Consider the following 21183-nt stretch of genomic DNA (forward strand, 5'->3'; position numbering starts at 1 on the left):
AACACTGTGTGGTCTGCAAATTTTTGATGTACATATAGATACTTAGTTGTTTGTTTGCAGATAAAGTTATTTTTGACAGTGTGAATTATGGACATCACCTGTGTGCCACTTTTGCATCTTCTTGATTCTATAAGCCCCTTTTCTACCCAGCTGCTGTCACAGGGAAAATATCCGCACAGATTCCATCAGCGGCTGCCAGCGCCAGATCCCAACCTGTGACACTGTGACACTCAACACCTCTTTGTATTCCTGATCAGTCTTTCTTGTTTCACAACTATACTTTGTATTCTTTTGGTGCCAACAGCCTTCACCTGTCCAAACACCACCACTGTTCCTGTAGGGGGGAGAGAGAGAGAGAGAGAGAGAGAGAGAGAGAGAGAGAGAGAGAGAGAGGAAGAACATAAAGAAACACAAACAAAGAAAAACAGAAAGACAGATAGAAGACAAACGCATGACAAAAGAGAAGAAAGAAACAAAGAAAAACAGACAGACAGAAAACAAAGGTGTGAAAAAGGGAACAAAGAAAGAAAGAAAGAAAGAAAGAAAGAAAGAAAGAAAGGGAGCACTAGAGAGTAAAAGAGATAGTGAGTGAGAAAGTGAGTGTGAAAGAAAGAGAGAAAGAAAGAAAGAATAGCCAGATAGATGACAACAGAGCAAGAAAGAAGAGTGATAGAAAGAAAGAAACAACAACAAACAAAGAAGCAAACAAAAACAGAGAGAGACAGAGAGAGAGAGAGAGAGAGAGAGACAGAGAGAGAGAGAGTCACACAGAGTCTTAGAACTGTAGTGAAATTGCCTGAATAAAATGAAGGCAGGCTGAGTGAGTGCAGCTCCCATAGCCAAAGTCTTAGTCTTAGTCTCAGTCTCAGTCTCAGTCTTAGTCTCAGTGTCAGTCTCAGTCTCAGAGCTGTGTTGACATTAGTAGTTGTTTAGCAGGCTGGTCCTGCGTCCATGCTCTTCTCTTCACCACAGCCTGCGAAAAAGAGCGGTGTGTGAGGGGGAGGAGGAAGAGGAGGGGAGATAGGGTGGGGGGGAGGGGAGGGAGAGAGAGAGGGACGGGCTTGGATATAGAAAGTGTGGACCGAGAGAGGGAGGAAGACAGAAAGACAGAACTGCGCGCGGCGTGCTGTGCTGTGTGAAGGTTCTGAGCGCAGATGAAGCCTCGCTGGTGAGGAGCCGAAGGCTGATCTCCTCTCAGCCCGGTTTAGTCTAAAGCTTCAGCTCTCAATCCGCAATCCGCGGTGACTTTTATTGGTGAAAGTCGGAGCACTTCCGAATAATAGGCGCGGGGCGGATTTGCAGCGATTGAGCATCGCCTCGCCTGTGACTGTTCCTGCGGACGGATTTTCTACAGCGGTTGGGATTTATGTTTTTTAATCACCGCTTTGGACGAATGGGGCCGAACGGAGCTGCTGCTGGCTGATGGACACACGCTGGAGAGCCTGTGTGGGTCTCGTCGACTGCCGCTGTGACACCGGTCCATTTCCAGAGCGATTTTTTACGGTGTTATTCTCTTTTTTCCTTTTTGCTGCTGTTGCTTTCTGGTGATCTGTATGTTCTGCATGATCAGTTCCAGAAAGCAGCGAGTCGGATCACACACACCACAGAGACCGGAGACCTGAAGAGGCTTTAACACGATCAGCACCTGAAATGGAAAGATGTGCTCCACATGCTACGTTACCAGATGACAGACAGAAAGTGCTCGTCTTCATCAGGTTCGGCTCAGGCTATTACTAGCCCGCATTTCCATGTTTTGAAGGCAGACGCCAGCTCTCTTTCTCAATGTGATGGAAGCGCAACATGTATTTCCTGTACGCGTTTTCTTCTCTGTATCTCTCTATTCTGTTTTTTTTTTCACTGAGGGCTGCTGCGCAATGGTCGGATAAGGTGAAGAAGATGAACGCCAACAAGTGAATTTCCTGTAAGTCGTGTAGACTACAGAGGGATACAGAAGTACACAGCATCAGGCCACGAAAGCCATTTTGATAAGGCCAGAATATCTGCGCAGGGGTTACACTGGAGCGAGCCTTTCAGGCATCCCCCTCGTGACTGGCCGCCTCTCTCCCCTCCGCCTTTATCAGCCACCTGTGTGTATGTGTGTGTAATTTCATTTGCACATCGTGTCACATCTCCCGACCAAATCTTGTTTCCAATAATCCGTCTCATCCCTTCCTTGCTGAGTCCTGTGCTCATTGTCCATGCGAGGCGAGGTCACCATGGAAACCTGGAGTGGACGGTGGTGGCCACCTCGGCTGTATCCTGGCCAGGAGGCGCAGAAAGTGACACACATGTAAACAGTCATGCTTACAGGGACACCTTTGGTTTAGCTTTTGTTTTTTTTTCCTCCTTTTTTTCCTTTTGCCCATGCAGCCGAGCCATGCCGTGGCCGTGCTGAGCCTTCTCTTTGCACAGTTCTGACCACAGAGGTGTGGAGCAGGTTGTTTGCTTGAGTCCAGCGCACACAGACACCTTTTTTTCTGAGCCAACATCTCAACTGCCAAAGCGTGAAGGTTCCATGGTCATAAACTGCTGGTGTTAAATACGTACGAGGAAAATCCAGTTTAATGTCGCAAACCACAAGGTATGACAGTCAGGAGACCGCGCTGAATCCCCTCGTCAAATGTACCCCTCAGGTCAAAAGCTTGTATGACGCAGGAAGTAAGAGGGGACCAGACAAGCAAGCACAATGTACTTTTGAAGATCCACTTATGTAAAGAGCTGCAGTGACGCCAAAAATATACACCTATATTTTTTCTGTCTTTCTTCATTTAATTCCTCAGCTCCTCAAAATGCCTCGGAACCGGGCCTTCTCTGAGCCAGAGTATTCAGCTGAGTACTCAGCGGACTGCTCCGTCACGCTGCCGTCTGACCCTGGCCAGGCGGTCGGACGCACCCATGAGGTGACCGTGCGCAGCTCGGGCTGCTGCCTGTGTCTGCCCCGCTTCATGCGGCTCACCTTTGCCCCAGACTCTCTGGAGAACCTCTACCAGACCTATTTCCGCCGGCAGCGGCACGAAACCCTGCTGGTGTTGGTCGTGTTTGCGGCCCTCTTCGACTGCTATGTGATCGTAATGTGCACTGTGGTCTACACCAGCGATAAGCTGGCATCTGTGGCGGTGGCATCCGTGGGCCTGGCCGCAGACATCTTGCTCTATCTGCTGTGTCGCTATGGGTTGCTGCCAGAGCGCATCTCCCGCAGGCTGGTGCCCTATGCCCTCTGGGTGCTCATAGCCGCCCAGATCTTCTGTTATTTGGGATTGAACTTTGCCCGCTTCCACCAGGCCAGCGACACGGTCGGCTGGCAGGCCTTCTTCAGCTTCTCCTTCTTCTTAACACTGCCGCTGCGGCTGACGCCCATAGTGCTCATCACGACTGTGTCCTGTGGGGTGCACACTCTGGTATTGGGGGTCACCATTGCTCAGCAGCAGCAGGAAGACATCCAGGGAGCTGCTCTTGGAAGACAGGTTAGGAAGTTGGGGATAAAACGTTGGGGGAAAGTTGATACATTGAGTCACTGAGAGAAGTTATGATGATCATCCTCTTTGTTTAAATGGCACTTTTAAATGGCATTTTTTACCGTAAAATCATAGTTTTACACAAAAACGTGGGTAAAACATTGATAAGACAAAATGCCATGGTCTAAATAAATTCCAAATAAGTAAGTGAATGTGATGGTTCTGGAGAAGGGACAGAGCAGGGTCCTGGAGGGCCGGTGTCCAGAATAGTTTGGTGGTTTCCATGCCAAGCACAGCTACAAATCATGGACAAATGACCGAATTGTGCTGGAACCTGACTCTTCAAGACCCCTCGGAGTTGAATACATCCTAGGCAGGCTGTAGAAGGTCTTTGGGGTTCAACGTTTTGGGTCACATTACTGTCAATTTATGTTATCACATGAAATCCCATCCATTTTTAGTCTCTCAATCTGCAATGTTCCCCTGCTGTCGTACATTATAATTCAGGGCGATCTGGAAAGACCTCTGCGGTAAGGCTTCTTGGTACACTGAGAAAGCTCATCTTTGTTCAGACCTTCAGATGCTAAAGGAACATCATACATTAAGATATCAGGCCATAAAGACTTTTTTATCTTTCTCTCAAGTTTCCTCAAAGGCAGTCAGCCCTTTTCATCACGTACAAGCCCTCAAGGGGATTATGACCAAAGTCTGATTCAACTAGTGACAGAGCTTCAGAAAATAAAAGCTTATGGTTTTTTGTATTCGGGCTAAACACAAACTCTCTGGAGAGGCTGCTACAAAGACATGATTTTTTTTAAAGCCACAGTGTTGGTTCTAGTTTAACTTTGGCTTTATATAATGATAGTTTGCAGCATACGTAACTGCCGAAGTGGTATGAATGCTTTAATTATTATTATTATTAGTAGTAGTAGTAGTAGTAGTAGTTAATAATGATAAGCAATTTCTCTTACACCATATTTCGAGCTGCATTTTGATTTATAAAACTGTTGAGAAGATTTTTTAAGAATAGTGATTACATTTCATTTATGCTTTCTTTACACTTTCACTGTATTTCAGTTTTATTAAGCTCTGTGTGAAGGTTCAATACTCTATGCCTTTAAAACCGCAGACATTTCACATGGGAAATACAGGAAGTAGTTAGCTAAGGTACCCTTTGGTCTCTACTGACTTATTAAATTAGAGAAAAGTTGCCATTGAGAGAAAAATAAAACACTTAGCAAATTCGAAGCTATCATTAATTATTCATTATAAATTAGTGATATGTTCATAGTTAATTAATAAGTAGCTTAATGTCACTCATGATTGCAAGCCTGGTGACCCTTTATTTAATAGATGCAGCATCAGGGCCCACTTTTCCATATGCCTGGTACAATATTTCTATCTGAACCTGAAAGTAAAATATTACCAATAAATGTTTGTGATGGTTGCTGAAAGTTACTGGTAGCTATGACTAAACTACTTAAAACTAAAATTAGATTACAGTTGAAACAGGCTCTCAGTTACCTGCTTGTATCTCACGTTCTTCAGGCTGAGTATTAATGTAATGATATATAATACATATTACTATACAGAGGTTGCATTGTGATGCTGTGAAATACATTATAATGCAGCATGCATTGCAAAAATGTATTTTTACTTAAAAAATACATAGAGGATCACAACTGTTTGAGTGCATTTATATTTTACTGTGCTCATAACAGAAAATGGGAAATCCTAGTAGTCAAAAAAAGGCTATACGGAAGCATGTACGCACATTCATGATGGGGGCATCACTCTGTGGTTAAGAATTTAACTTGCACATTGTTCAGGCTATATTTTGAGCACCACGCTAGTCTTTCTTTGTGAGGAAGAAAACTCAGAACAATCAGGATGTCTGTTTTTGTCCTGCTGATATTTGGCTGTGCTGGTGTGGCGATGAGGTGGCAGGCAGGGCCAGACAGGCAGGTGGGTGTTGGGTTCCCAGGGTCCTAACTCAGCAGGGCTGTTTTTGGTACAAACTGCAGCCCCAAGAGACGTGGCACAAAAAAACAGAGATTAGGATGCACTGCAGGAGGAGATAGTGTGGAGATAAGGAAGAAACCTGGGACTAAATTTCCTGCATTAATCAGACAAGTGTTTAAAAAACAGCCAAACTGTTTAGACACATTAAGGCCTCCCCATGATTTTTAGAGTGATTTTTGTTGACATCAACTTTATGGAATATAAACATTTGTTCTTGAAGGAAATTCCTTGTAGATTCCTCAAAAGATCAGAGAAGCTTCCTCACTCCTTCTGTTAGCATATGAAGGCCTTGGATTCCAGTGTACAAGCAATAAAAGTGCAAATTTAAAAAAAGGTTTAATCAGATATCACCTACTGGTCTTTCATATTCCCTGCCCTTTATATCAAACAAAGCAGTAGAGCTACCACTTTGTTCTAAAATGATTTAGTAGATATTTTACTGACCTGAAGCAAAGTGTGCTGATAGAGTAGCTTAGCAGTTACAATGGGTATTGGGTGTGTCAGTGCTTGTGTTTGTTTCTACCAGCAATATGTTTGCATTACCTTTTGTATGAACAATTTGATTGAAAGGTAATTATATTGAATTTTTTTCTTTAGCTACTGGCCAACATCCTGATCTACCTATGTGCCATCACAGTGGGGGTCATGTCATATTACATGGCTGACCGCAAACACCGTAAGGCCTTTCTGGAGGCCAGGCAATCTCTGGAGGTGAAGTTGAACCTAGAGGAACAGAGCCAGCAGCAGGTAAGCAGAGGAAATTTGGGGAGATTCCAAGTGATACAACTGACAAAATGCCCTGTTTGAGTTCCAGCTTTGCTCTGTGTTTGTTGCTTAGTAGGTTTTTTAGGGCGTAGGTTTCATGCCTGTGTAAATGGTGCAGACCAGTTAAACCTTTTCTTTAGTTTGCTCTGTTTTGACAGGTGTAAACACACTCCACCTGTACTCAGGTGCACACCAAACAACTGAACCATGATCCACTAAAAATTGTGGGTTTTGGTCCATTTCCAAGTGAACTGTGGTTCATTTTGATGCTGGTGGGAATGCATTTTTATGATGGTACAAAAGAATTTAACAACAAGCATGCTTTCCTCTTCTTCTAGATGAACATCAGTGCTTTACTGTCTGTGTGATCTGCCTGTTTTAACATTTGACTCATGATAGATGCTCATGTCATTCTTGCAGCACAAGCTACTGCTAATAATGAAAGATGAGCAGTAAAATATTAGTGTAGCATTGCATTTAGTCTTGAAATGCATTAAATATTCTAATTGAAAAAATAGTCTTAAGGAACAGAGATTAAGTAAGTTTTTTTTATTTCTTTGATTTTGATGTAAGTACACATTAAGCATATTTTCATGCAACATATGGAAAAGAGTTTATGTTAAGAGTATGTGGGATAGATATGGATTCCATACGACAAGCTAGTGAAAGTTGAAAAGGTTTAGTTTTTGGCAATAATGGAGGCAAAAGTAAATGAGTGCTTGTATTCCTGACAAATCAATCAAAGAACACATGCGGTGTAAAACCACCCAAACTAAATGAAAATGATACAGTGTTGCAAAAATCCAAAGCCTGGTGCAACTTTTAGCAGACAAACCAGGTGTAAAAAGTATCTTCTGCTGTGCCCTGTTGATAGCTTTAAAATGGATTCCTGTTTATCTTTGTGCATGGAAACTGAAAATACTGTAAAAATTGCATTATAGTACAGTTTCTGTTATTATAGAAATAAATATAGTATATAATTATTGCAGAAATTGTAGATTTGATGTTCGGCCTACCTCTTCACCTTTATTTTAAAGATGGTAAAACTCCATATAGGCTGAAATATTAATGGGTTCTTTTGCACAAATAATTCTACACACATGTCACTATACATCTGAAGAGTTTCCACAACTCTTTTGCATGCCCTTTATATAGAACATGACCCGAAGCAGCTGGTTTAGTACAGGACTAAATCACCTTCTGTCCTTTGCACCACTTTGTTGCAAAGCATATGACTCATGGGAGCAACAAGTTGGCCCTCGTTCAGAACTTGCAGCATCTATTCTTATCAGCCCAAGTGCAGGGAATCAACTATGAAGATGTAAGGCTCAGGTGAAGACAAAGGGAAAAATGGAAAGGGATTTTCAAGTCATTTAGCTGCCTAACATAGCACCTGTCTGATGTTAGTTGCATAATATCTTGCTTTCGCTGATGGCACTCGCTGTGCGTGCTGTGTGTAGGCTGAGTGGTGTTATTGGTTGTCAAGAGTGACTGACACAGTGTAATAATTGTGGGTATTTGGAGTGATAGGTCATCAGAGATGCAGGAAGGGCTTGATGCACCGCTCTGATGGTCCTGAGCAAAGAGTGCATGAGATTAGTGGTGAAACATGTTGGGCGAAGCAAGCCGCCTTGCATTTGTGATATCGCGCTAGAGGTACAGCATGTGTTAGCTGAACTGTGAGTCATGTGCTCCCCTGTCTGTTCTGGTGTTGTGACTGAGTGCTCTCAGTGTGTGTGTGTGTGTGTGTGTGCACTGTTATGACTGTGCACGCTGTGTGTATGTGTGTGTGTGTGTTTACAGAGTCAGCAGTCAATTCCTCCCCCTCTCTGCTCTCACAGCTGTGGCCACTGGGCATTCTTGATTGCTGCTATATATGGAGCAGACAGTTGCTGCTAGCGATAGAAGCGGGGCATGGAGGGTAGGAGGCGATAAGGATAGGATATAAGAAGGGTGCAGAGGTGTGAGTGTGTGCATGTGCGTGTGCACGCGTGGCGTATGTGTATGTGAGAGAGAGAGAGAGAGAGAGAGAGTGAGAGAGAGAGAGAGAGAGAGAGAGAGGGCTGATAACAGGAGAAACTCCCTGAATACTAATGGGAGAAACAAGGGCTGCTGGGAGACAGGGCCTGCCAGCCAATCAAGGAGCATCCGGCTGCTGCAGGTTACCATGGCGACCAGCCTCCTGAGACGATGTCAGCTGTAATCACACCGCAGACTGTCTCCTCTTGATTTTTTTCTGCCCTTTATTTCCCTTTTATGGCCACATTTGTAGTTGATTTTACAGACCTGTTATGCTGTTCAACCCCCCCGCATGTATGTGAGAGTATGAGGTGAGTGTATGTGTGTGTGAGGCAGTCCTGATTGCCATTTTTGTGTTCTGTTACAGTAATTCCACTAGTCAGGGCATTTCGGGTTTCAGAGCTCTTCTCAGACTGAGTACTGGCTTTTTTTTACTGCAGATTATGACAGTCATCACTGAGCAATTATGTGCTTTGAAACTACACTGTAGCTTTGTTTTTGAAAAAATACTTTCCCAACTGGAACAGACATGCTGCCCATAGCTATGAAAAGACCACTTAACTTATTCAAGCAGAGCATCCATGCTTAAAAAATGGTAAAGTGAACAATCAAATTTACACAATTTACCACTTACCACAGATAGAGCTGATCAGCAAAGGCATGTTTGGTGTCCCAGTTTTACTTGTTTATTTTTAAACTGGTGCTACAAGGCAAATGTTGCTAACAAACACTAAAAGTCAATAGTCACCCAAATCTTTTTTTATCAATACATCGTTAAAACTTCATCTTTACCCCTTAAAACTTTATTATAGGTCATTATTACAGTTACACAGACTTGTCAGTGTGGTTTAAGACACAGAATGACTTAAGCTGGGCCTACACAACATGATTTTAGCCCGATTGTAACCCTGATTTGCTCTTTCTGACAAGTTTTCCCAAATTGAAGCGACAGTTCGGGAGCTCAATCTGAAGTGATTGGCTATGTGGATAATCTGGGAATCTCAGAGAAGAAACAAGTCAATCTTTAGACCTCCAATCGAGCTCTGAAGTGATCAGAGAGCCTCTGATATTTTTAAACATGTTTGATATTTAGTGCTGAAAAAGTCCTGTAGTGTGAGACAGTCAGTAATGTAATTGAGTGTGTCTAGAAAAGAAAGAGTGTGTCTAGTGTGTGGGTCCTCACGACAAAACAACAGGACATTCTATTAAAGATGGATGTGAAGTGTGTTAAGCTCTGTTTTTGAAATCTATTAGGGTTATGAAAGCCATGTAGTGTAGGCACAGCTTTGCTGTTAAGTACGAAAATCAACAAAACTTGTAGCTGAACGCTGAGGGCAGCCAGTTAAGACAATGCATTCCGACTCCTCTTCTTGTGCATCCTTGTGGCGCAGGCATATGGACACTAGATTGTATTTACAGTTTTGGTTGTCTTATTTATAAACATGTCTTCAATGTGAAATTGAATGTGAAATGAAGTCATAACAATAATGCAGTTATTTATGGAAAAGATTTGGTGCCTATTAACTTTTAGTGTTTTTTAGCTGTGTAGGTGTTAAATTGTGAAAACTAAATTTTTCGCCAGACCATTTATGTAAGGCACATAGAAGACCGCAGATTGCATTTTCCTGCACTTTGTTCTGTCACTCGCACTGTTACAGTGTTACTCTGCACACAGGAACGTCTCCTGCTGTCCATTCTGCCCAAACACATAGCAGATGAGATGCTACAGGACATGAAGAAAGAGGCCAGTCAGAAAGAGATGCAGCAGTTCAACACCATGTACATGTATCGCCATGAGAATGTCAGGTAAGGCCCAACCAATACAGGACCTTCACAACCAAGAGAAGAGGAAAAAGGCTTAATATGTCCAGAGTAAAAACAATTAGTGCCCCAGTTTGATGAAACTTTGTTTGGGTTTTTTGCAGTATTCTGTTTGCGGACATTGTGGGCTTCACTCAACTCTCCTCTTCCTGTAGTGCACAGGAGCTAGTCAAGCTGCTTAATGAGCTGTTTGCCCGTTTTGACAAGCTGGCTGCTGTAAGTACACAGAAATCCACAGAAATCCACATGTATCATGTTGCATTGTACCTCTCACACACAATTAGTGTAAAATGTTTGTGTCCAGTACCACTAGGCAGTTGTAAATCTTGGTAATTTATGAACAAACTCTAACACTTGACCTAAACATAACTCTGTACTTTAATGCTATGCAAATGTCTTCTGGAAAAGTCCAAGTCCTCCTTTATATATCATGACCTATAGTCTATATTCTACCTACAAATGTGATTCTCATGTACTGTTTTCTTGGAAACAGTTTATAACAACGTCAGTTTATAAGACATCTATTAGCCCTTAATTAATTAGTCATGAACTACTTAGATATTTAGAGTTTTTCGTTATTATTGTTTATAGAGCACTTATAAGCTATTATTGCATAATTAACTAATCTTAAGCAAATCTAGTTGTTATTCACTAATTGTAAATATATATTACTAGTCCCTTACATTTAGGCTTTCTGTTGCTTGCGGGAAAGAAAACACAATACAAAATGACTGTAAGCTTCTATGTCATAATTGGCAAAGTATGAACTAAACAGGAGACTTCATTATTTATTATTCATTATTGCTTAATATATTATTTATCTACTTCATTCATGTGTACTTTATAAAACATAATAACATAATTAAAGCAGCACTAAATTGTTGAGCCAGAAGAGAAAAATTCACTTAAACATTGTCTATATATACTTAAACTTAGTCATAGAAAATACCCTTAAACAGCCCTTGAACTATCCTTAGTCACCATGTAAAGCCTAAAATATTTGTTCAAAAGTCTGACCTGTTGGTTGTATTTGGCAGTAATGAAAGAATGACATTCTCAAAAGAGTGTTCTGCTGGATGGCAGTGATAGCACAGTGGATAACACCATCACACATTACATGGAAGAATGAAGATAATTTAAGGACTATAAAGTTCCAACATACAAAGCAAAGTAATATGTTACTTGAATGTCTGGTACAAGTTTCAACTGTTTGTATTAAAGCTAGAGCCATACAGTGTGAATATACACCACCGCTAGTTTAATGCTCACATAAAGTTGCAAATTCCACAGCAGAAATCAGTATTGAAGCGGTGGTACGTGGGTAAATGTTTGTTTCATTCAAAGTTTTTATTTTAATTGAATAAAACCAGTTTATACTGCTTGTTACCACATGAAATAATTATGGTTAAAATGACAAACCATTGTCATTGTCAGTGTAAAATGGAAATAACTCTATATATCTGAATATTTAGAAATGTTCATAAGTTCATAAGTCAACTTTTTGAAGTTACTCTATTATTGTTTGTCCTGCTGCATTGCTTGCTCTATTGTTTTAGATTGTTTTTCATCCACTATCTTCATTGGTAACATACTGACAATTAAGCCACATTTGTTTAGCTTTTGATATGGGTATTTAGCTTTTAGGATGTTTGCAAACTAATGTAAAGTTTACATATTAACATCCTTTATCCCAGTGAAGAGTGTTTATTGAGGTTGTTTACAGATTAATGCCTCCCATTCCAGTGAATAGGTGTGTTTATTTAGGTTTATTTCAGATTAATATCACACATTCCAGTGTATAGGAGTATTTATTGAGGTTGTTGATGGACTAGTATCTCCTATTGTAGTTTATCAGAATCTTCTATTCTAGGGTATATGAATGTTTATAATTTATAAATAAATTAACAGATTAAGAGTAAGAGTTTGCTTTGGAACATTGTTATTTTGTAAATGACTTACAAGCATCTATCTATCTATCTATCTATCTATCTATCTATCTATATCATCTTTGTTCTCTATACAGGATTTCTATCTTCCTACTGTCTGAGGACTTGGTAGTTTTAAAGCAAAGTATTTGTAATGATCCATAATATAAATGCATTGTGGATCATTACAAATACTTTGCTTTAAATATCTAAAATATCTTTTATTAATAAATCAAATGGAAGTGATGTGGCAAGTGAACTAGAAGGCTCTCATTCAGAGACGCTGCTGCCGCTCATCTGCGATAAAATGCGCTGTTACCCTGAAATAAGATCCAGTGTTTAGCAAACAGTAAAGTTATTGCCTGTGTCCACGCAGCACGTTAGCAGACAGCAGGTAAGATAGCACCGAGGTCTGGCCTCGCCAGTAGCGAACGAAAAAACAGAGATTAAGACAAACATTTGGAGGACTTATTCGCATTTATAAGCAGTGCGGTTGGTTAAACCTGCAACAAGAGACTGCATTTCTCTAAAAAGTTGCGAAAATGAACTCGCTTCTCTTTCGAATTTTCCCGTTCCACCTCAAACGGTGCAGCAGTTACATTCAGCGCCTAAGGCAGAATTTAAGGTGGAATGGGAAAATTCGAAAGAGAAGCTGGCGAATGAGAAGCGACTTCAGCCTCATAAAACAGCCGGATGCTGAGACATTTTACATGAAACTCTTCTAGTTTTGAAGAAAAGTTTTCTGGTGGAGATGGGAGGAAAGCGGCTATAGCTAAAGCTTAAAGCAGAGTGAAGTAAATCTGCGCTCTCGTTTATATTTTTAGCCCATACTAGGACATTAACACATACTGGACAATGTTGTGGCTCCCAAGGTGGTTTGACTTTGTTGAAAGGCAAAATGTCTCTTCTGAACATTTGTGTTGTGACTCCTGATCTAACCTGGCTTTAATGCAGAGGCTGTCGGTCGGATTTCTCGCTCATCCAGTTGTGTTTTTATGTGCCGCCACAGACTGTCCGGACACTGAACTTACCCACTTCCAGTCCCGCCTTTTGCGTTCCGTCAACATTACGGTATAAATTAAATATTTAGAAAATCGATTTTTGACATTTGTGAATCTAGAATTTAGAATCGTTCACGTCCTCATCGCGATGCATCTAAGAATCGAGTTTTTCCCGCACCCCTAATATATATATTTATATATATATATATTCATATATTGAATTGCTTTAACTTTAAAACATAACAAGGACAATCACTCCTTATTGTTGACTCCAAGGCCTAAAGTTTTGTCATTCTTTAATGGGGTTTACAAAAAAGGCACATTGCATTATAAGTCAAGATGATTTGTTTTTTTCAGCCCAAGCAAAATAAAGCCCAAATTTAAGTTTAAATTCAGGATCTGTTCACTAATAATGAATAACATCTGAATTTCATAGAAGCTCATAGATTTTGTGTCTGTGATTATATTTTTCTCCCCACAAGCAATCAAAAGCGTAAACCTCAGAAATCTTTGTAATTAGGATACTCACAGTGTCTGTTCACAACTACTGAATAACAGCTAAATTCCAGATTAATAATTCATTATTCCTCAAGTAAAAGCTAATAGATGTCTTATGATATACCATTTATACTTCATATACTTTAATATTTTGAGGATGAGTGTAACACCCATACTGTATTTGTTGTACCTTAGCAGAGCTATAGTATATATATATATATATATATATATATATACACATATATATACACACAAGCACACACATGCACACGCACACAAACATACATATATTTTTATAGTATTGCATAGTATTTTATGCTATACATGCTGTTCATTTTACCTTACCTCTGTGTATTCTATGTTTGGCTTGTATGTATGCTGCTGGAACACTCTAACTTAACTTCGGGGATTGATAAAGAGTTGTCTTATAAACTATTATTAATTTAAAGTGGTCCCCTTTTCTGTTTGCAGAAATACCACCAGCTGAGGATTAAAATCCTTGGAGACTGCTACTATTGTATCTGTGGCCTTCCTGATTACCGAGATGACCACGCAGCCTGTTCCATAATGATGGGGCTGGCTATGGTGGAAGCTATTTCGTAAGTGACGCACAGCCCTCTATTCTGAAGCAATGTCAAGTTCTCTGTCATGGTGCTTTTTAGTTGTTTGGAACGTTGTTTATGTTTGCTCATATGGTGTCCATGTGCATCTGGATTTCAGCTATGTTCGAGAGAAGACACAGACAGATGTTGACATGCGTGTTGGGGTGCATTCTGGGACAGTTCTTGGCGGAGTGCTGGGACAGAAGCGCTGGCAGTATGATGTATGGTCCACGGATGTGACTGTGGCAAACAAAATGGAGGCTGGGGGGATACCGGGGTGAGTCCTCAGATGTGCTGCTCTTGTGCCCATTCTATTTCCTGTAGTTTGTAGACACTTGCTTAGCCAACATTTCTTCTGAAATCACAGGTATTTATGGGGAGTTTGTCCACTGCAGTAACAGCCTCTACTCTACTACTGAGAAAGCTTTATACTGATGATTTGATTGCATTCAGCCACAAGAGCATTAGTGAGGTAAAGCAGTGATGTTGGATGATTAGTTCTGGATCACAAATGCTGCTCCAACTCATCCTAAAGGTGTTTGATGAAGCTTGATCACAGCAATCCATTTCTCCCCAGACCAATACAAGGGAGCTTTTCGTCCATCTAGCTGATGTGTGGTGATCTCATGGTTGTGTTTGTTCCCGAGCACCTGCCAGGTCTTTTCTGTGGTGATCAAATGGCTGCATCCATGCATTTTAACACCTAAATCAGCAATGGGTGCAGCTTAAAGTAGCTGAATCCACTAATAAAAGGGGGTGTCTGGATACTGTTGGACATACAGTACTGTGCAAAGTCTTATTCAGCTATGAAAACTATTAAACTATTAATCTTGGCAGTGTTATTTTTTCCCTGGGGTACACATATGTCGTATGTGGATTTCTGTACTAAAAACAGTTATAATTCATTTTCCAACCTCCCTCTACCTCTTAGAATTAAACAGGGTATTTTTGTTACTGTACCTTTAAGACTGATAAATGTAAATTCTGTTTTGATTGGCTGCCCTGTATTGTACTTCATTCAGAAAACCGACCTAGCTGAAACACTTCTTATAATTTCAGTGTGAATGGGCAGGACTAAACTGTTGTAGGCTGAAGCTGGTTTTCATGACATCACAAAAACAACAAATTCAAAAAAGGCTGTTTCTGCAGCATAGTTTCCATGTAGGGAGTGTATGATCTGGAGAGTGAATGGTATTTTGGTTTTGGAACAATTTTTACATACTAACGTAGGAGTGCAGTATTCTGTACAGCACGTCGGCACTTTTCGCGTTTCAGTAGTTATTGCGAAAATACCTCAAGTCATATAGTATGTAGTAATTGGTTGGACTTTGAAAACAAGAAAAAAAGTCATCTGTGTCATTAGTTTGTGCCGTCCGTATTCTGTACACCAGCTTCCACGGACGGAGCAGTTTTCCGTACAACGCTTTCCTGCATTTTAAGTTATATGAAATTTAATTGCATAAGATTGGTCATTATCTTACCCGTTTTAAAAAAATGAATTAATATAAACAATATGTGCAATGAATGAGGCTACCATAGGAAAAAAAGCCTAGTAAAGTCCAGTTTGATGTCCAAACTCAGCTTAGATGGTCTTGCCAATCGTTTTGATGGAAACAAGGATATATGACAATGTCTCAGATGTATCGCTAATAAAAAACAAGAAAGTGTTTTTTATTACACAAATAGGAAAAGTTACAAGTGTACAGAATACTCTGCACTTACATTACATCAAACTCTACATTAAATAGCATATTTACCATAATACATATATCAAATACTAGATTTATTTCCAAAAACCTGAGAAAATTCGGCTCTCCGTATGGCCCCTTTGAATTCCATCAGCAGCACGCCTGATTTAATTTAATGAAGCATTGATCTTAACTGTATATTGGATGGTAACTGTAAATATTGGACTTCCATGAGGAGAGTTTTGGAAATGATTAACACAGACACACAAAGTCACAATGTTTTGTTTATTTGTTTATATGTATATATTTATTCATGTTTTGTAGTGTTTTTTTTTTTCGAATAAGTAAATGCCTACTGCCCAGATAAATTGCTTTACATATTTTCTCTGACAGCTTGAGACTTTGAGGCTTTTTAACATATGTGCTCTGCTCTGTGGCTGGTAGGCGAGTGCACATCTCTCAGAACACACTAGAATGTCTTCATGGTGAATTTGATGTGGAGCCAGGGAATGGGGGTGACCGCTGTGAATACCTGAAGGAGAGAGGCATCGAGACTTATCTGGTTGTTGTTCCCAAGGGCCCTATAAGCAAGAATGGCATCAATGGTGTAGTGAGTGTTGCTTTCTGTTCCAGTTTCTCTTATACTGCTCCATGAAAAAGCCACAGGACAGCATTCAATCTCACTTTTATCTTCTTTTTGTCTTTCATTCTCATATTTTCTTCCATTGGGTTTAATTCAGAAGCTGTCGGTGACTTCCTCTAATGGGAACTCTCCACTGTTGATCAACACAACAGAGTGCAATGGCAGCGTGCACACAGCCTGCACCACACCGGAGGAGCCAGAGGAGCTGGACACTCGGGTATACACACACACACTTTAACCAAGAGCTTTTGCATTTTCTTTGTTTTCCTGAAGTCTGCTTATAATGTGTGTTAATTTTTGTACCAGTAATTCCTTTATTTACATGGTCATTAACATGACTATTACTGTGCCTTTAAGACTGATATATGCTATACATTCTGCCTTGTGCAAAAAGCAGTGTGGGCTAAAATGTATGTAACAAACTGTTAAGTCTGGACTTAATCCTAAGGAATCATACAAAAAAATGATATTACTACTCATTTCGGGTGTCTGGATGCTTTAAAAGGTTAAGCAATAACACTGCTGTCTGACAGTCAGGAACAACACGTTTAATCACGTTTCTCAGCAACTTCTGCACAAAACTGTGCTACAGACAGTTTGCTGTAAAGCTCCTTGTTGCTTTAGTGTGAATGTGGGTAGTGATGCCAATTTGTTCATGGTTGTGATAGAACTAGCATGACAAATTCAAAACAGCCTATTTTTGTAGCTTATTTTGTATGTAGAGATTATATAGACTGGGAAGTGAACAGTATGTTTTTAAACTTATCAATATTATCAAATTGCATCAAACTCTTTCATTTCAAAGAATTGACAAGCCTGGTTTTGCTGGACTGCTATCGGCTGCATGGCATTTGTCAAGCAAGTGTCTGTGAGACAGAATATAAAATATGCTTGTTTTATGTCCAGGGTGGTCCACTGGAATGCAGTGCCTGGTAGATGCCTAAATTTTACCAGCGACTCGATTTTTTTAACCAAGACACTATTTGTCAAGAAATACAGAAACCTTTTGTCATAGTACTACAACAAGTACTGCTACTACTACTACTACAACTATTACTACTACTAATAATAATTAATTACACTATTATTACTAGCATTATACTATTCCACTTTACATTTGGGTGCTATAACTGGTTATGTATTAGCATTTAATGACTTTATCCTCTCCTGAAAGAGTGAAACAATTCTTCAAATAAGAGCTTATTATGAAAAGTTTTTGTTGTTTTTGTAAGACCCATGATATGTTGGATCCATGTGTCTTCCATTTTCCTGTTCAATATTTATAACACCCTCACAGCAAGAAGGGCCTGGCTTCGATTCCCGGCCGAGCGACCAGGGTCCTTTCTGTGTGGAGTTTACATGTTCTCCCCGTGTCTGCGTGGGTGACCTCCGGGTACTCCGGTTTCCTCCCACAGTCCAAAGATGTGCAATCAGGCCAATTGGACATGCTAAATTGCCCCTAGGTATCAATGTGTGTGTAATTGGGTGTGTGGATATATGTGTCTGTCTGTCTGCCCTGTGACGGATTGGCGACCTGTCCAGGATGTATCTTGCCTTCTGCCCAATTTCAGCTGGGATAGGCTCCAGCACCCGCCCCCGCAACCCAGGAGGATAAGCGGTTTACATGCGTGTGTGTGTGTGTGTGTGTGTGTATTTATACGACTTCATTTAGGCCTAATGTTGTATAGCGCCACCTACTCTCTATCTCTGGCAACGTTTGCGCAGTCAGTAAGTGACTCAGTGAGAGGTAGTGACTTGTAGGCTGGTCCACTAGACGGTCCAGCAAAAAGCAATATGGGCCCTTTAAAATTTAAATTGAAATTAAATTCTGTTTGTCACCAGACTAATGTGTCATATGTAGGTAAATCTGTCTCTCTCAGATGAAGTGGTATGACACAAATTAAGATGTGTATGCTCACACTCCAAAAACAGATGGTTTAGCAGGCTGGATAATGAATATCCCCGCATGCGTGTGTGTGTGCGCTCAGGTGGTGAACCCCTCGTTCCCAAACCCCCGACGGCGTCTGCGTTTGCGAGACCTGGCTGAGAGGGTAATTGATGCTCAGGAAAATGAGCAGGAGCTGAATAAACTCCTAAATGAGGCACTGTTGGAGAGAGAGACAGTACAGGCGTAAGTGCTGTGTTATCTTTATGTATTTGTTGTATGTGATAGGTCAGTTTCAACCTTTCTGTTGTCAAACACATTTACAATAGCAAAGAGATTGAATTGAATTGTTAACTACTGCTACATCTGACACTTTGGCGGGGTGTGTGTTTCAGACTGAAGGGAAAGTACACTAACCGTCTGTCGCTGCGCTTTGTGGAGCCTGACCTGGAGACACGTTTCTCAGTGGAGAAGGAGAAGCAGAGTGGGGCGGCCTTCAGCTGCTCCTGTGTGGTGCTGCTCTTCACTGCAGTCATTGAGGCACTTATAGACCCTCTGTGAGTCACACACACACACAAACACACCTCAGTATACACACCTCTATGGACCAATTGCATGGTTGCATGAGTGAATTAAATAGTCTGTGCTTTAGTCCACCCCATAACACCCTTAGAGGGAGTAATGTTTGTTTATTTGAGTCATGTCTGTCAACAGCTAGGAAGCCAGTTAGGTAATCATGCAGTTTGACTGTTTGTTTTTAATAATTGCGTACAGTAAACAAAAAACAATTGAGCTGTTAATTACAAGTATTTACATGGCAATTGATTATCAGATAAAATTTAACTGTTTTAACAGGTCGATTTCCAGTGTCTAACGGAAGGATAGAATAGTTCTAGAAGAATAGCTATAGAAGAAATTCTAAAAGAAGGATAGATCAGTTTATAAATTGCCATATCTTACAGTATCTCTGACGCTCGGTTAACTGTATCACTGGGCTGAGGTTGGTGAAATTAACGCAGTTGGGCAGGCACAAGTGTCTGTTTACAATATTACGGTCAGTTCGTGTAACCCCGGTCACAACCCCTGCCTTTCTTCCTCTTTTTGTGCCCTAGCCATGTGTCACTGTCCCTTTAATCTCTTTCACTGTGTGCTCTTCCTGACAGGTTGATAGCTAACTACGTGACTCTAGCTGTGGGGGAAGTCTTGCTGCTCATTCTCACCATCTGCTCCCTGGCGGCCATTTTCCCACGGGTGAGTGACCCTTCCAACACCTCCCTAGTCTGAGCACACACAAGACATGCATGAGCTCATGAGATCTGGAAAATAACATAAAGCTTGACAGTTTAGGGGGGCGCTAGTGAGCAAGATATGGAGTAAGACGTTTCTTTCAGAGCTCCTGCAGAATTTGTTAAACGGCTTTGCTCATATCTAAAGTAATATAAAGTCTCGCTCAAAGGACATTTAAGAGTTCATATTTCAAATTAAAGCAGGAATATCAACTTGAATGACAACGAATCTTCGAAAATACAAATACAACCCGGCGAGGCCTGAGCCCCCCTCGACGCACAATACTTCAGGTAGCCCGAAACACTACCCGCCTACACAGACCGAAGCTACAGGTATGACTGCTGAAGCGATCAAGTCCGATATCCTGTCATCCCTCAGGGAAGATATATCTAAAATAATCAGGGAAGATCTGAAAACTGCATTAGTTGAAGACTTTAATGCCTTGAAAAGTGAACTGCAAGCGATGAGATCAGAAATGACCAATAATACGAACACAGTTCGCTCTGAAATGGACCGTGTGAAGGCAGACTTTAAAGACATGGCGGGAGGACTGTCTACATGGTCTGATGAAGTAGCTTCACTTCAGACTACTGTGGCCTGCCTTCAGAGTCAAGTCGAAAAACTCAGAGAAAGGAGGGAAGACTTGGAGGGCAGAATGAGAAGGGGGAATATACGGATAGTTGGTGTTCGAGTTCTCCCACGGCTGTTTCCAAACTTCTTAAAGAAGTACTGCAGATGGACCGAGATATGAAGATAGACCGGTCACATCGCAGCCTTGCCCTGTGGAAACCAGGGGCAAGCCACGGGTTATCATCGCCAAGCTGCACTATGATGGAGACGCTGCGGAAGTTCTGAGAAGAGCCCGAGACTTAGCTCCGCTAAACTACAGCCGGGGGCGCATAGCTATATTCCCGGACTACACCTCTAGCGTCGCCAAGCCAGAGCAGCATTCACAGACGTGAGGAAGATGCTGCGGGGACGACGGGGAGTTCACTATGGCCTCCTCTACCCTGCCCAACTGCGGATTTCATACAAAAATGAGGAAAAGGAATTTCTGGATCCTCGAGAGGCTTTGGAAATATGTTCGGAAGGAAATCATCTCTGAGACGGAGAAGTAATGAAACACTTTTCTTGCCCGCATTAAAATAAAAGTAATCACACAGATTCATCCCTGTGGAGTGTTAAAACTTTCCAGGTGGGGACAAGATCATTATTATTTTGGTTGTGTACTCTGTCACTTGGAGGACTAGCGCAGGTATGCGCCGTACGTCACCCATTAGACACTTTTTTCTGAACTTATTGCCAGACACTTACAGGTAGTCCAGAAAAGTGTCGAATGAACAGTTTTATTTTTATATGCCGTTCTGCTGTATGTCTCGCATGTAAGATATCCTGCGGGGGTCTGAATAGTGCCTGGTACCTTATATCTTAGCACACATAAGTACAGTCAAACTCCATCTAGACTGTGCCCTTTATAGCCTGCTAATTTTGCGGGCCGGGACTAGACCCCACATCCCCGTTAAGCATGACAGCGAATTCTAGCTTGAATTGTTTTTTTGTTTTACGTGTTCT

The 21183-nt window shown here is 41.1% G+C and overlaps 1 protein-coding gene across 3 annotated transcripts in view; it reads left to right on the forward strand.

The window, feature by feature from the left end:
• Window positions 1–1044: 1044 nt before the first annotated feature.
• Window positions 1045–21183, forward strand: part of adcy3a (adenylate cyclase 3a) — a 33654-nt gene continuing 13515 nt past the window's right edge. The window contains exons 1-12 of one of the 3 annotated variants that reach the window (XM_036587514.1): window positions 1905–1921; window positions 2781–3464; window positions 6075–6224; window positions 9937–10067; window positions 10187–10298; window positions 13978–14105; window positions 14227–14385; window positions 16241–16406; window positions 16537–16656; window positions 18428–18570; window positions 18720–18881; window positions 19488–19575. In XM_036587514.1, coding sequence (XP_036443407.1) covers window positions 2790–3464; window positions 6075–6224; window positions 9937–10067; window positions 10187–10298; window positions 13978–14105; window positions 14227–14385; window positions 16241–16406; window positions 16537–16656; window positions 18428–18570; window positions 18720–18881; window positions 19488–19575 — 2034 coding nt within the window. In that variant the 5' untranslated portion in view covers window positions 1905–1921; window positions 2781–2789. Of the gene's footprint in view, window positions 3465–6074; window positions 6225–9936; window positions 10068–10186; window positions 10299–13977; window positions 14106–14226; window positions 14386–16240; window positions 16407–16536; window positions 16657–18427; window positions 18571–18719; window positions 18882–19487; window positions 19576–21183 lie in introns of all 3 variants that reach the window. The other 2 variants (XM_036587505.1, XM_036587523.1) reach the window with 2 other exon arrangements.

The sequence above is a fragment of the Colossoma macropomum genome, unplaced genomic scaffold (genome assembly GCF_904425465.1).
Source record: "Colossoma macropomum unplaced genomic scaffold, Colossoma_macropomum, whole genome shotgun sequence".
NCBI classification, from domain to species: Eukaryota; Metazoa; Chordata; class Actinopteri; order Characiformes; family Serrasalmidae; genus Colossoma; species Colossoma macropomum.